Source organism: Garra rufa, chromosome 21 (assembly GCF_049309525.1).
Source record: "Garra rufa chromosome 21, GarRuf1.0, whole genome shotgun sequence".
In the NCBI taxonomy this organism is placed as follows: Eukaryota; Metazoa; Chordata; class Actinopteri; order Cypriniformes; family Cyprinidae; genus Garra; species Garra rufa.
The window spans coordinates 15,447,469-15,463,292 of NC_133381.1; the positions used below are offsets into that span (position 1 = coordinate 15,447,469).

The 15,824-nt window shown below is 38.9% G+C and overlaps 1 protein-coding gene across 1 annotated transcript in view; it reads right to left on the reverse strand.

Moving 5' to 3' along the window:
- Positions 1 to 15,376, reverse strand: part of fmn2a (formin 2a) — a 50,851-nt gene extending 35,475 nt beyond the window's left edge. Inside the window, exons 1-3 of the mRNA XM_073827373.1 lie at positions 13,333 to 15,376; positions 8,662 to 8,840; positions 2,236 to 2,340 (exon numbers count right to left, since the gene is read on the reverse strand). Coding sequence (XP_073683474.1) covers positions 2,236 to 2,340; positions 8,662 to 8,840; positions 13,333 to 15,376 — 2,328 coding nt within the window. The remainder of the gene's footprint in view (positions 1 to 2,235; positions 2,341 to 8,661; positions 8,841 to 13,332) is intronic.
- Between the last annotated feature and the right edge of the window lie 448 nt (positions 15,377 to 15,824).

The following is a 15,824-nucleotide window of genomic DNA, read 5'->3' on the forward strand; positions in this document are numbered from 1 at the left end:
TCTAGACTCCAGAACTTGTCTCTGAGGACTCCTAAAAGGCGAGCCGCAGAGTCTCTGGGAATGAAGAGGGAAGGGTTTGTGCCTTTCTATTACACAGCTTCAAACGGCTTCAAAGAGCTTGTGTGGGTCTGTGTGAAGGGTTGGGGGGGACAGAGAACATATCACACACATGGAGTCTGGTTACATGTTGGGCCCTGTCAGACTGACATGGGTTTGGGGGGACGCTTTCATTCACAAAACCTTCTTCCACAGCCAGGGATGTTTGGAAAAGTTTGGCTCCAGAACTCCAGGCCTCAGGAATTCTAGAGTCATTAGTAGCCAGAGAAGTTCCTTCATGCGATTTGATATGGTCATATGCGTACCACGGCATAATATATGTTAAGTATTACAAGTATTACTGACATTTTCTGCAAAAAACGTCAACACAAGAACTAGAGGGCAGTAAAGTTGCAAAGGAATCTGCATTCTGAACCACATTATAGAATATTCCTACCAGAAACATGAGGAATAAGCTGTAACATAAGGTGTTGCGTGTGTGCTTTGAACATTGGAATGTAAGCGGCCATTTATCATTTCAGAATTCAAACACGGTGGATCTTAAAACGCAATGGCAGGCACTGCGCCTGCTGGACAGATGTTTAGATCAGGATAAGATGCTGTTAGGACGCTGTTTACAGAGGGTCTCGTAGCAACGCTAAAGAGACGTATGGCTTGTGAGGTGCTAAAATACTTTCTTAGCAATGTAAGGGTCTTGAACCTGATGGAAAATGATTTAAAACTAGTAAAGTGTTTACACTTGCTAACATGCACATTCATGGACAATAGACAAAAGCAAATGCGTGTTTGATTACACACAGCTCTTACAAAAATGTTCTTGGGTACAGCAATGAAGTTAGATGGTAATACCAAGGTATTTAACATGGTACTTAGTTATTGCCATATTCATACACAATGGTTTTCACATGGTACTTCTAATAATAACATGATCTTACCATAAGTATTTTGTTTTAAAAAACATTTATTTACATTTTTGTTACCCTTCTAAAAAGTACTGGAGTGGTACACAATGGCACATTTATGGTATAGAATCAGACTGTAATACCAAGGTACGTTGATATTTACCATGATACTGAATGATTACCATATTCATACACTATATTATTAACATGGTACTTTAAACAATTACTATGATTTTTTCATATTACATTTCCAAAATAACACATTACTAACATGGTACCATGTTCAAAAATATAATACCATCCCTTATGAAAATTAACCATGGTTTTACTATAGTAAAGGGGTAGTTTCCATGTTTTTTGGGCGTATTTGTATAGCCACAGTTTTACAAATACCATGGTTAAACTATAGTTAGTGTAGCAAATCCATGGTTAATTTGTGGATCCCACGGTTTAACTATAGTGACCTATATAGTAAACTATAGTAATGTTTTTTTGGTTTTATTTGTGGTAAAACCATTGTTAATTTTCGTAAGGGATCAAAATGCCTAAATCGTGGTACTAGCGTGGGTAGTTTTGAAACTGTGTTACCCATATAAAAGGTACTAGGGGGTTACCATGGTACAGTGATGGTACAGTATTAGATAGTAATACTAGGGTACTTTGAAATAAACTATAGTGCTGAAATTGATGTACCATGGTATTTACATAGTGCCAGTACTTCCTGATAGTTCCACAGTGTTTAGTAGGATGATAGTAACCTTGGACATAGCACCATGTTAATACAATGTTTTTTTCTAAATGTTTTCTTTATATGTGACCCTGCACCACTAAACCAGTCATAAGGGTCATTTTTTAAAACTGACATTTATACATCAAAAGCTTTCCACTGATGTATGGTTTGTTAGGATAGCACAATATTTGGCCAAGATACAACTATTTTAATATCTGGAATCTGGGGTGCAAAAAAAAAAATCAAAATATTGAGCAAATCGCCTTTAAAGTTGTCCAAAAAAGTCCTTAGCAATGCATATTACCATGGTAGGCAATTTATAAAATATCTTCATGGAACATGATCTTTACTTAATATCCTAATGATTTGGGGCATTTTAACCGATACATCGTATTCTTGACTACTGCTACAAATATACCAGTGCTACTTATGACTGGTTTTGTGGTCCAGGGACACATATATTGATATATCAAATCTCATAATAATGGCAACAATGGTAGAACAATTCTTACTTTTATAAACCCATATTTAATCACATACTCGCACCTGTGCAGCAGTGGGGGACGGACTCGGAGGCCACATTGTTTGGAGCCGTCCAGGTGCTCTGATCTCATTCTGTCCCACTGGAGCCCAGGTATACAGCTGATTCTTCTGTACGAGTAAAAGAAACATTAAAACAGCTGATTATGGCAAGAAATGTTTTAAGCTGCATGTAAAAATCTAAAATTAGCCTTCTGTTCCTGAGGCTGCTTTTCTGATTAGACAGCAGGAAAAATGTCGAATTCTGTGACAGCACTGTGTGAAGGGCGACCTCTGCTGGCAGACTGAAAGAACAACAACACCACTGACCATAGTGCAGAAAAAATACATGACATTTGTCTTGCTGACACTGCCAGCGTGTTCACGCATACAAATTGAAAGGCTGTTCCCAAGGCTGTCCATTCACATCAGTGGGGGTTTGCGTAAGCATGCAGTTAACCTGTCATTCAGTCCAAGACGTGCTGCAGTGTTGCACTGCATGGCTGTACAAGATTTAAAGGTAAACCTTACAAGCTGGATATAACAGGTTTGACTGTTATACAGTACACATTTTCCTGGTGAATACATTTAGTAAATTAGCAGAAATTATTTTTTATGTGCATGTGCGTGTAATATGCAAAAGTGTGTATATATGTGAGTGAGTGCATCTATATACAGTGGTGGCCAAAATGATTAGAACACTAGTATTTTCATCAGCTAAAAATGGTTTTAAGTCAGTTATTTCTATCTTTTGCTGTAGTGTGTCAGTAGGAAATATTAGTTTACATTTCCAAAAATTCATTTTGCCATTAATTGTAATAATCCAGTAAGATTTTTAGTTTGCACAAGGAGTCTGACAACAGTCAGTGCTCCACACAGAGATCTGATCTCATCATCATTATCCAGTCTGTTTGAAATGACATGAAGAAACAGAACAAACTGAGACAGATGTAACCCAGAAGAACGAACTGTAGCAACGTCTCCAAGATGCTTCAAGAAACCTACACTCTTAAAAATAAAGGTGTTTCTAAAGGTTCATCACAGCGATGCCATTTTTGGTTCCACAAAGAACCATTCAGTCAAGGTTCTTTAAAGAACCATCTCTTTCCTACCTTTTTATAATCTGAAGAACCATCTTTTGCCACAAAGAACCTTTGGTGAAACAGAATGGTTCTTCAGATTTTAAAGGTTCTTTATGGAACCATTTAGACAAAAAAGGTTCTTCTATGTCATTGTCAAGCATCTTTATTTTTAAGAGTACCTGCAAAGCTATAGCACTGTTAAAAGTTTAAAGCACTTGTGTAAAAATTCTGTAGAATGAGGATGCTGTCAAAAACAGATTTTCTTTGTCAATTAAATTCAATGAACTAAATTAAATCAACATTTGGTGTGACCATCCTTTGCATTTAAAGTAGCTTAGTTTAGCATAGTTTTTCAGATAGCTTTGCAGGTAGGTCTCTTGAAGCATCTTGGAGACATTGCCACAGCTCTTCTGCATTAAGTCTGTCTCAGTTTGTGTTTCTTCATGTCATTCCAGACAGACTGAATGATGATGAGATCAGATCTCTGTGTCGAGCACTGACTGTTGTCAGACTGCTTGTGCAAACAAAAATCTTACTAGATTATTACAATTAATGGCGAAATTAATGTTTGGAAATGTAAACTGATATTTTCTACTGACACACTACAGCAAAAGATTTTATTCATTTTATCATTTTAGCTGGTAAAAATAATAGTGAAGTACATACTCTGTTCATGGCTCAACCTGTCAATCAAATCACCATGAGCTCTTGCCCTGACACACAAACATGGTTACTAGCTAAGAAACATCATACATCGTACCTGTGTGTTAGTGACAAATAGTTGAACAAAATGATGAAATCTGTCTCTAGACAACAGTCAGACAGTCAGCAGAGTGAATAGTGGCGATAAAGCTGCCATTATGCTGTCCTTTTGAAATCACGGCCAGTGAAATCACAGTATTAAGTCATGCTCTGCTATCTACCAGCACAAGAGGGTTATTGTGAACTTATTTTAGTCACTGAGCAGCAGTGTGTGTTAAAGGAGTAGTTCACCCAGAAATGAAGATTCTGTCATCATTTATCCACAACTAAAGTCTTTCAAAACCTGTTTGAATGTCCAAGCTGCTCTTTGCCATACAGTGAAACTGATCGATAATAGCAAAATTTACTTAAAACTTAAATCATAGTGTTTTTCTCTCATAAAGCTATCATATGACTTCAGAAGACTTGGATGAAAGGCATAGTTTACCCAAAGATGACAATTCTGTCATTAATTACTCACCCTCATGTTGTTCCAAACCTGTAAACCTTTGTTCATCTTTGAAACACAAATGAAGATATTTTTGATGAAATTCAAGAGCTTTCTGACGCTGCATAGACAGCAATGCAACGCGTTCAAGGCCCAGAAAGGTAATAAGGACATTGTTAAAATAGTCCACGTGTCATCAGTGGTTCAGCTATAATGTTATGAAGCTACAAGAAAACTTTTTGTGAAAAATAACAACTTTATTCAACAATTTCTTCTCTTTTGTGTTTGACTTCTACGCACGTTCACAACAAGAGTACCACAGATGGACTCTCGTGGAATATTTTAACAGTGTCTTTACTAGGGATGCACCGAATCCAGGATTCGGATTCGGATTCGGCCGAATCCTGGGCTTTTTGAAATGTAGTTCGAATGTAGTAGGCTGTAAGAATCTGAAAATGGAACTCGTAAGCAAAAAAAGTTTTGTTTGGCAGTACTTTCAACCAAAAGAAGGCGATTCAAGTCGAGCTTTATGTTCAATTTGCAATGCCAATTTGTCTCGTGGTGGCAAGGACCCTAAGCAGTACACAACATATCGCCGATGTTAAAACATTTGCGTCTAAAACATCCAAAAGAATACGAGTTGTGCATGAAGGAATCTACAGACAGCAGCCAAAATGCAGCAACTTCAGGTACGGCAGCTGGACAGTCACAGCTAAAAACGTGTGATTAAGGATGCGAGTAGGATTCGGTATTCGGTTTCGGATTCGGCCGAATCTTAAACAGTGGATCTGGTATTCGGCCGAACCCCAAAAATCTGGATTCGGTGCATCCCTAGTCTTTACTACCTTTCTGGGCCTTGAACGTGGTAGTTGCATTGCTGTTTATGGAGGGTCAGAAAGCTCTCAAATTTCATCAAAAATTCCTTTGTGTTCCGAAGATGAACGAAAGTCCTACTTGTTTGGAATGACATGAGGGTGAGTAATTAAAGGGATAGTTTACCCAAAAATGAAAATTTGATGTTCATCTGCTTACCCCCAGGGCATCCAAGATGTAGGTGACTTTGTTTCTTCAGCAGAACACAAACAAAGATTTTTAACGAAAACCGGTGCAGTCTGTCAGCCAAATAATGGAAGTGGATGGGCACCAGACTTTTAAAAGTAAAAAAAAAAACATGCACAGACAAATCCAAATTACACCCTGCGGCTCGTGACGATACATTGATGTCCTAAGGCACGAAACGATCGGTTTTTGCGAGAAACTGAACAGTATTTATATCATGTTTTTACCTTTGATACATATCCACGTCCAACTGTCATGAGCACGAGTTTAGCATCCGGCTCATTACATGTGTACGCGCTCTGGCGTAGTATACGCAAACACTGGAAGCGATCTGTCGCATGTATACAACACTCATTGTTTACACAGTGCACAGAGATTGTGGGTATAGCGGCTATTCAAAATGGTTATTACTTGCGCTTACCTGATTGTTCAAACCGATTTAAAGGTAAAAGATAGCGTTTGTTTGCGCAAACTCATCCGAGACTTTTCACTGATTTCTCACTGGGGCAGCCGTGGCCTAATGGTTAGAGAGTCGGACTTGTAACCCAAAGGTTGCAGGTTCGAGTCCCAGGTCCAGCAGGGATTGTAGGTGGAGATTGTGAATGTACAGCACTCTCTCCACCCTCAATACCACGACTGAGGTGAGTCCCTTGAGCAAGGCACCCCCAACTGCTCCCTGGGTGCCGCAGCAATGGCTGCCCACTGCTCCGGGTGTGTGTTCACGGTGTGTGTGTTCACTACTGTGTGTGCACTTGGATGGGTTAAATGCAGAGCACAAATTCCTAGTATGGGTTACCATACTTGGCCTCACTTCACCTCCTGTCCTTTCCTTTCCTTATGGTGTTTGTGTATACTACGCCAGAGCGCCTACACGTGTAAAGAAAAGCTCGTGCTCATGACAGTTGAACGTGGCTGTGTATCAAAGGTAAAAAATGATATAAATACTTTTCAGTTTCTCGCAAAAACCAACAGTTTTCGTCAAAAGTCTTCGTTTGTTCTGCTGAAGAAACAAAGTCACCTACATCTTGGATGCCCTGATCTTGGGTAAGCAGATAAACATCAAATTTTCATTTTTGGGTGAACTATCCCTTTAATGACAGAATGTTTATTTTTGGGTGAACTATTGCTTTAAACTGCACAAATAATACAGAATATTTTGATGTCTTTATTATGCCAGTTTGTCCTTTTTTAAGCTTGACATGCCCTGGTCACCATCAGCTTTTAAACTGAAGAAAGCAGCATGGATATTTTGCAAAAGTTCAGTTTTTATGTTTCACAGAAACAATACATAACATGAACTGGGAACAGTATGTGAATAATGAACAATTTTTCATGAAATTTCTTGCTATAAACAGCTCTAAATGGAGCAGTTTCAGCTGGAGTTCAACTGTGATCCACTTGGATCGCGTGTCTATAGAGTATCTCCCCATAACGGTAATTGGAAAGGTGTACAACAGGCCAGAACAAAACAGAACAGAAAATACTGAAATGGCTTCCATTACATTGAATAAAAGAAATTAAAACCTGATGACTGCCGATTGGATGCGGGTCAAGAGAAACACTTGTCTGAACAGATTCAGAGACATAAAACTGCTCCGGGATAAGGATAATAAAATAAAAAGTGGTAATTAAATTAATTACCAGAAGAGTGTGCTTGTGAATTTTAAATGTCTTTGGAATAATATTTTGGAACAGGAAGATATTTGAACTTACTTTGAACTTGCTTAATGAAAATTATATGTTTCTTTTGCAGATCATTTTTTAATACAAAACACCTCATTTACATTATTGTTTACACAATAAAACATTTATAAATATATTGATATTTAAACTAAAGAGATAGCAATGTAGGTGACAGCAAAATATAGAAAATACACACATTATACAAAAAGATAATGAATCTAATCTTGAGATGAATACAAAGATGGAGCAACAACAGAGGGCATGTGACTCATCTTATGTAACCCGATCAGATGGCTTATGCATGCAGATGTGTCCATTTAAGCGTGCACAAGCACCGGATACACATATTTATGCATGTTTGTAAAAGTGTGGTGGACTTGGTCTATAAATATACTGTGAACTCACACAACATGAATATGTGTGTTCACACTGCTAAAGCAGGTTAAGGGGTGTGTGTGTGTGTGTGTGTGTGTGTGTGTGTGTGTGTGTGTGTGTGTGTGTGTGTGTGTGTGTGTGATGATGTAGAAAGGGGGGAGGGCAAGCTAGAAGCAGTGTTAAATCTTTATCTGTCCAGACACAAATCTGCTTTGGCTGGTGGAGCAAAAGAGAAAGAGTTCTTCTATTTAGGTCACATCGGGTTGCCGAGCACAGAAACATGAAAACATTGTTGCAATATTTTAGCATATAGATTACAACATGCATTGCGTGTTGTAGCAAGAGCAAAATCTCACTAATTTCTCATGCGTGAGATAATAAATACATAATGTGCATCTCTTCCTCTGTCTAAAACAACGGCACGAAGTTGCCCTGCTGAGCTCATCTCACATCTGCTCGGGCAGAATCAACTCTGTGGGTTGTTCAACGAAGTGATATAAAATGTGTGAAATCTGGCACGTTTTTAGTAACACTCATCAACAGCTTTTCTGTTTCTTCCTCATGCAATTTAATGCGAGCTCCAAGACAAAAACCTGTGCTGAATGTTATATATGGATTGAAATTTTCAGCATTATAACCAGGAAGGATACATCTACATTTAGGTTAAGAAACCTAAACTTAAACATTTCTAATTAGATTTTGTAATTTTTAACAACACACTGGTCTAAAATCACATCTGGTAGTCTTGAAAACTGCATTTCAATGTGGTTTATGTTTCATAACAGAAAGATGAAAATGTATATTTATAGAGATCCAATGACTGATGTTTGAATCTTAGGGGTAACCAAACAATTGCTGTTAGCCAATGACTTCCAAAGTATGAATAAAAGAACAACATGAGGATGAGTAAATGATGACAGAATGATCATTTTATCTATCCCTATATTTTAGATAACTAAAATTACAGATGCTTTAATTAAAAAGAATGATAATTTTGTGAAGCTGTGCATGATAAAATATAAAAGTGTTCTTATGAAGCAAAAGACAAGAGCTGGATGGTCTTACATTGAAAATGGGTTTATCTGTAACATCACTTCCTGTGGGTGGTTCCCTGATGCAGTCACTGAAAGGCTGTAGAATCCCAAGAGTAAGAATACGGGAACAGAATCTCTCAGCATCCTCCGCAGCACTGTCATCTTCACAGCAACCCCACTGTAGAAGACACCTCTCGAACAGAGAACGACCTGTAAGAGCGAAATTGAAAACATTCATATTTAAAGCAATATAGAAAGTGAAAATACTGCATTTGTATGCTACAGTATGTACTACTCACTAAATCCATTTTTTTGTCTCTGATCCTGACTAAAGTGTCTAGGGAATGATGCCCTAAACAAAGTTAAATAAAAATTGTGGAGTTTTTGTCTTTATTATTCATTTCACATCAGAATCAAGTGAAGCCTTTTCATTTGGTCAACTGATGCATATGTGTGCATGTTTCTGAAAGAAATATTTCGCCATCCCAAGCATTAACATGGTCTTAAAACAACTTCTCTGTCATCTATCAGATGGACACAAACTCAATAGCTCATCCTGGAGTCTTCCATCAAGGCCTGGTAAATAGGCTAATTTCTGTATAAAATCAATATGAAAAAACTCTACAAAACATGACTCATACTTTACTGTTAGATACTCTGTCATATACTGTCAGAATTTGGATGTAAAATTACTGATAAATAGATGGAAGCTTGCTCAGCTTTCAACTGTCTCAGATTTTTATCAGTTGACCTTGAAGTTAGCAGCCTGCTAATGCTTTCAGGAATAGCTAGTTGTCGTTGAATCTTGATTTTGTGACGAAAAAGTACCTGTGGGAACTTTTTCGCAAGATGCGAAATTACGCCATGTACATTTCGTGACATATTCGATGTGAAATGTCCATTGAGTGGCACTAAAAGAGTGTTGTTTTTTTTCCCCCAGAAGAGATGAATGTACACATGGTACGTTTTGTGTGACGTCGGTTTTGTACGTGTCACCGCAGTTCTGACTTGAAATTACTTGTGTGTCGCTGTTACTCTAAAGGCCTGCTCTAAAGATAAAAACTCGCAATTCTGATATAAGATATAAAGATATAAGATATAAAGTCGGAATTGCGAGAAAAAAAAGTCAGAATTCGGACTTTTTTCTCGCAATTGCGTGTTTATATCTCACAATTCTGACTTTATATCTCGCAATTGCGAATTTATATCTTGCAATTCTGACTTTATTGCTGCATCCGAAATCGCATACTGCTTCAGTAGGTACATTTAAATTTGAACGTACTTCCCGACTGTTAAAATGAGACCTGTCTCAGGATTTTGTTTTTTGTAAAGTTTGCCTTTTTTTTAAAAAGAACTCGGCATGTTTTATACCGGATATCTATTTTTATAACTTCATTGTACCTTTCAGAGTATTTAATATCTTGATCCTTAGCTCTTCCAGGCTCTCCTCTCATGGAGCCTGAAGTGTCCATGGTATGCCTACTGCAGAATTTGGGCGGAAGCAGTCATCCGGGTATTTCTCGCCTACTGTATTTCGAATACTATGAATTTGGACATACTACTCGCCTCACATACTGTTTTTCGCATTCTAGTAGAAGTATGCGATTTCGGACGCATTCTCCGTCCCAATTCGCATACTTATACTATGCCCAAAAAGTATGTACTCTTTTTGTTAAGAAAAAGTACATACTTTTGAGTATGTAGCAGAATAGTAGGCAGATTTTTGGACATACTTCCTCTTTAACGAACGCTCTGTTGCTTAGTTACCTGAATCCTGTCACTGTTTAAACTGCCCTGTCAGTTAACATCATCTACATTTCGTTTAATTTGATTTCCTTCCATATTAGAGAGAAATGAACTTTCGGGAGTCTTTCATACCGAGAACTCTGCTCGTGTTTGCATAATGATGCATTTAAAAAGTTAATGACCAAACCTATCATTATAAAATGTAATAATGTTGCTGCACATGAAATATAACACGGATGACATTAAATAAATATTTTTTATTAGGTTACATATTGATTATTTATCCTTAAAACCCCTTTTTCTACCTGTCCGTTGGTCGCGCATATCCGCCATGATTGTAGTTTTTTAACACTTTTTATGCGTGTTTGTAGTTCTAATCGAATTCTCGTTCATCGCGCAATGTGTTGTGGGCAATTAGCGGTTAGAGTGCGCATTGATCCGTACCTTCGAATTCTGAAGTTAAGTAGTAAACCATCCGGGAAACTTTGGAATACTTTTAAAGTATTCTACGATTTGGGACATACTAATTCTATTTTCGAATACTGTTTAGGACGGATAGTATGCGAATTGGGACGCAGCAGCAGTTTATGGGTTTGACAAGCGCGTATGCTGGTTTTCTTCGTCTTCTGTGTGACAAGCAAGTGTCAGAAGCGTAAAGTTGCGCAGCACCACCTTGTGTACAGAGGTATTTCTGTTTTTCATTAAGCGCCATGCGAGTGAATTCGCCAGTGAAAATCGCGTGGATATCCTGGCAAAAAACATCTTGAAAAACGCTGACGAAAAGTGCGCGCGATATTCGGTGTGTACAGGCCTTATGCTGCCTTCATGTGCTATCGTCATTATGGTAAATACCAAAATCCGACATCGAAATTGCACATGAACACCCACTCACGTTGTAATTTCCACTCGAAAGCTCAATTTTTTATGATACCCGAGCCGCCAAGATGGGATAAACTTTGACCTTTCAACATGGCGGACAGCAACGAAACTATACTGAATGGTAAGCATTACATGATGTTAAAAGTTTTCTGCTGTTTAGTTGGTTAGTTAGTAGCCCCCATAATGCTGGGGCATAAATAATTTTAATAACGCCGCTATTTAAACGTAGTGTTGTCTTTAAAAATACCATTAAGAGAAGATGTTAGCTCGTCGTGGCTCACCTCCAGTAGGGTGCTGTGTGGTACAGTGTTCTGAAGGAGGCAATTTTCTCATGTTATTTTATTAGCAGATGCATTAGGGAGTTTATAACCATTTTACCCAAGTAGCATGTGAGGACAAATTCCGAGTCCGCCATGTTTCTCTTCACTACGACAACAAAAGCACCTGAACACGATACACTGGTAATTTCCACTTCACAAGTGGAAAGCATGATCTTTCCCATATCACATGAAGGCAGCATTAATGCTCCCTGACATCGTAAAATAAAGTACCATCTGCACTACACCTACACCTACCCAATAGTATGAACAAAAGCGAATGTGATGTAAAAATCATAAGTGTGTACAAAATTACAAGATTACAATTGCTGCTGTTTTACCGACTCTACTTCCCACAGGTACGTTTTCGTCAAGAAATCAGGTAGAATTTTTAGGTTCAAATCTTCAAACGTTTTATTTGAAGCATGGCAGCAAGGAAATGCATGCACTATATAAAAACAGCATCTAATAGCTTGATGCAAATTAATATGCTGAGGTGTCCGTTTATACAGAAAGTTGTTTATATTACACAGCATCTTTAGTGTTACTCAAAAACCATAGAAAATATGCATAATATGCAGAGCAGAAATGTGGCTTTAAATTTTCAAGATAGTTAAACTTCGGCTCATTTAGCATTTGATGCTTCAGTGTCTTCAGGCTTTGTAAACACATTCAAATATTGATGCTAGCTTTGTATCAAGGCTGGACGTGAAAATTGAAGAAAATTAAAAATAGCCCAAAATAGCCCATTTGATTTCTATGGAAGCCCATTACCGCCACTGAATTAAAAAAAAAACAACAACAATGTAGTTGCAACCTTTTTCTCACAACTGTTGGTTCACATCTTGCAATTCTGACTTTTTTTCTCAGAATTGTGATAAAAATTCGCAATTGTGACTTTTTTCCTTAGAATCGTGAGATATAAACTTGCAATTCTGAGAACAATTCAGTCTTTTTACCCCTCAAAATTGGAGTTTATAACTCCCAATTGTGAGTTTATATCAGACAATTCTGCCTTTATAACTCGTAATTGCAAGTTTATATCTCGCAATTCTGAGAAAAAAAGTCAGAATTGCATGAAAAAAATCTATTTAAAAAAAGTCAGAATGGACAGTTTTTATCTCACAATTCTGACTTTATTTCTCACAATTGCGAGTTTATATCAATTCTGAGAAAAAAAAGTCAGAATTGCAAGTTAATATCACTCAATTCTGAGAAAAAAATCTGAATTATTAGATAACGCAATAACCCTTTTTCAAATTTTATTCAGTGGCTTTCTCAGATTTGTCCTGCTGTAACCTTCATTGTCAAGAGCAGTCACTATGCATAAACCACTTAAAAACAGTGCGTGCACCTTTTGTATGAGTGTGTATTTGACTGACTTCCTGTGGCACTCTGACTCAATGAGGCAGAAGCCAGAGCTTTCTTAGCCAGTAGCTAACGTGTGTCTGTGTGTGTTTCTGTGGGTATGTGTGTAGCTGAGAGCCAGATTTTATGTTTTTTGACTGCTCACTGAACCTTGAGGGGAGTGATCCAGAATAAAGAACGGAATAAAAGAAAAGGGGTTTATAAAACGTCTTATGACATGGAATTACACATTCATGGAATCAGTACTTTAAAAATACACTCTGTGACTTTGTCTGTGATTTTCCCAAGTATGCTTTGCCAAGATGTTCCAGCATCTTTTCACTGGTCTAAACATCAGGTCTCTTTGTTTATCAGTGTGAACATTGATATTAAATCAATCAAAACACACTTACCTGAAAACACATCTGGAAAGGCGGATGGTGTTTGCCTGGAACTGAGGGTCTGGAAGTCTCGATCAATAAGCTCTGATTGACCATGTATAGCTTCACACCATTCATCATGGCAACCCACCGGACCCGCAATGCTACAAGATCGTTGTCTCTGTGCTCTCCAGCTTCCTGATCTGTATGACCCTTGACCTGAGCCTAACTCTAAGCCAATCCTTCGAGGACACATAGGGCTTGGGGAAGGAGAAATTATAGGCGAAGTGAGCTGTCTAGTGGTTGTTTTCACATAAGAAGTATGTACTGTGGGATAAGGTTTAACCCCGAGGTTTGCACTCGAAGTTCTACGTGGTCGTGACCCTAAGCCTAAAAAGTTCTCCGATGACCACTGGGTAATGGACGTGGCACTGCTTTTCCGTCTATGTTGGTTGGAATACTCTCGCTCTACCTCTTCCACACCACCATCACCTTCTACATTAAGCTCTACGCTACTTATGCTCTTCTGTGGGACGAAAATAACCCGACTGAGTTTGGACATTGAGCTACTGTAATTTCCTGAATTGAGACCAACTTCTAAGCTTTGAGTCAGGCTATTGCTACCATAATGACACTCTTCGAGAGGAGACGATAGAGATGAAGTCTCCAGGATCTCCTCGGCACTCTCATAGGAGGTGGATGTTCCTGTGGTATCCTGAAAACTGTAGTTGCTTGTTGATTTGGTAAAAGCTATGGCATCCTGGACACTACTTGTCTCAGTGATACTCCCCTGAATGCTATAGTCACTGGCCAAGCTGCTCAAATGTTCAACTTGATTTGTAATATCAGTCACGTCGCCACTTGATTCCATCTTTAGTGTTGTTGTAATCACCTCTTCTACTGTATCCCCACTATATTTAAGATATTGCTCTTTGCTGTCAGATGCAGATACACCTTCTATCATCTCCGGTTCACCCATACAGGCAAAGCTACTACTAGTAAGACCCAGAGTGACCTCAGGCTGGCCTTCCCCTTCAGCAAGTCCCTCTATCTGCTGCTGTTGTCTGATAGTCCTCTGGATATCCGACAGCAGATCTTGAGCCTCGGTAGCTGAGTGGTAGCTGTAGAGGTCTGTATCTGACCCTGATCCCTCAGCTTCGTCTTCTGTCGTGTCCAGGGTTGACTGTCTGCTTTCGGCCGTGAGTTGCTTACTCTCAGGAATGAGACCCTCCAGCTCATCACCCGATATTCCACTATTGCTGCTGCCGTTAGCATCCATGCTCTTAATCCTAATCCCACCGTCCAGTACATCCTCTTTAGACAACCCTTTCCGGGACAGGCCCTTTCTGATACGGATGTTGGAAAATACAGAACCTTTGGAACCCTCTGATTTGGACTTCTTTTTGTCCAAGTCACCTGATTTACTTTTCTTTATCTTCTTGAGATGGTCTCGATCCTCAGTGCTCGCCCCATTGCCGGGACCTTCCGCTCCTGTCGTGACAGTGGGCTTCTTCTGCTTGGCCTCCTGGTTCCCCATGTTCCTCAGAAGGCGAACACCTTTAGCGATCAAGCCATGCTGGGAACGTGTGTGATAGGACTGACTTTCTCGTTCCCTGTGCTGCTCTCTCTTCTCTTCTCTATCCCTGCTCCCTTGCACTTTCTCCCCCTCCCTCTCTAATCCCCCTCTCTCTCTCTTCACCGCCGGGAGCAGCTGCTGTGAGGATGATGCTGGCTGTGACGCTGTACCCGAGGACTGTCTGAGAGACAGCTCCCCCTGCCTCCCGATCTCTTTCGCTTTCTCTAGCTCATCTATTTGTTCCGCCAGGTCGCATAACGGGCTGCTGGAGGAGCGGACCAACTGAGCATGTGCAGTGTGGCCCTGTGAGGATGAGGACAGCTGCTGCTTCTGATGTAATTCTGATTGTTGTTGCTGGCGTAATAACTGTTGCTGTTGTCTTCTGATGAGATTTGTCAGGCTGCTCTTCCTGCGTTCTTTCACTCTCTCTCTGAAGGGAGAGGAGTGGAAACTCTCTCGCAGGACGGGTAACTGCATCTCTATCGTCTGAATGGTTTGCATCTTGATTTTTGCTGTGTTGACCTGTGAGGAAGACACAAATTGATTAAAAATGAGCAAAATAAAGAACAAAATTGTGAGTGGAATTACTTTTAAATTACATATTTCATTACAGCCAAAAAAGCTAACTATACATTGTTACCTTTTATGAAAAGCAAGAAGTTGGTTGCCTTTTCTATTTGTTTTGTGATAGGTAAGTAAAGTAAATTAGGTGTTACTTGTTACTTCCAAAAAAAAGTTAATTTAATTTAATTTAATCTAATCTAAAATTAAGAGCTTTTTAACCCTTCATAGACAGCAACATTACTGCCACGTTCAAGGCCAAGAAAGGTAGTAAAGACATCGATAAAAGAGTCCATGTGATATCAGTGGTTCAGTTGTAATTTTATGAAGCTACGAGAGAACTTTTACTGCTCAAAGAAAACAAAAGTAATTTCATGATGTTCTTACT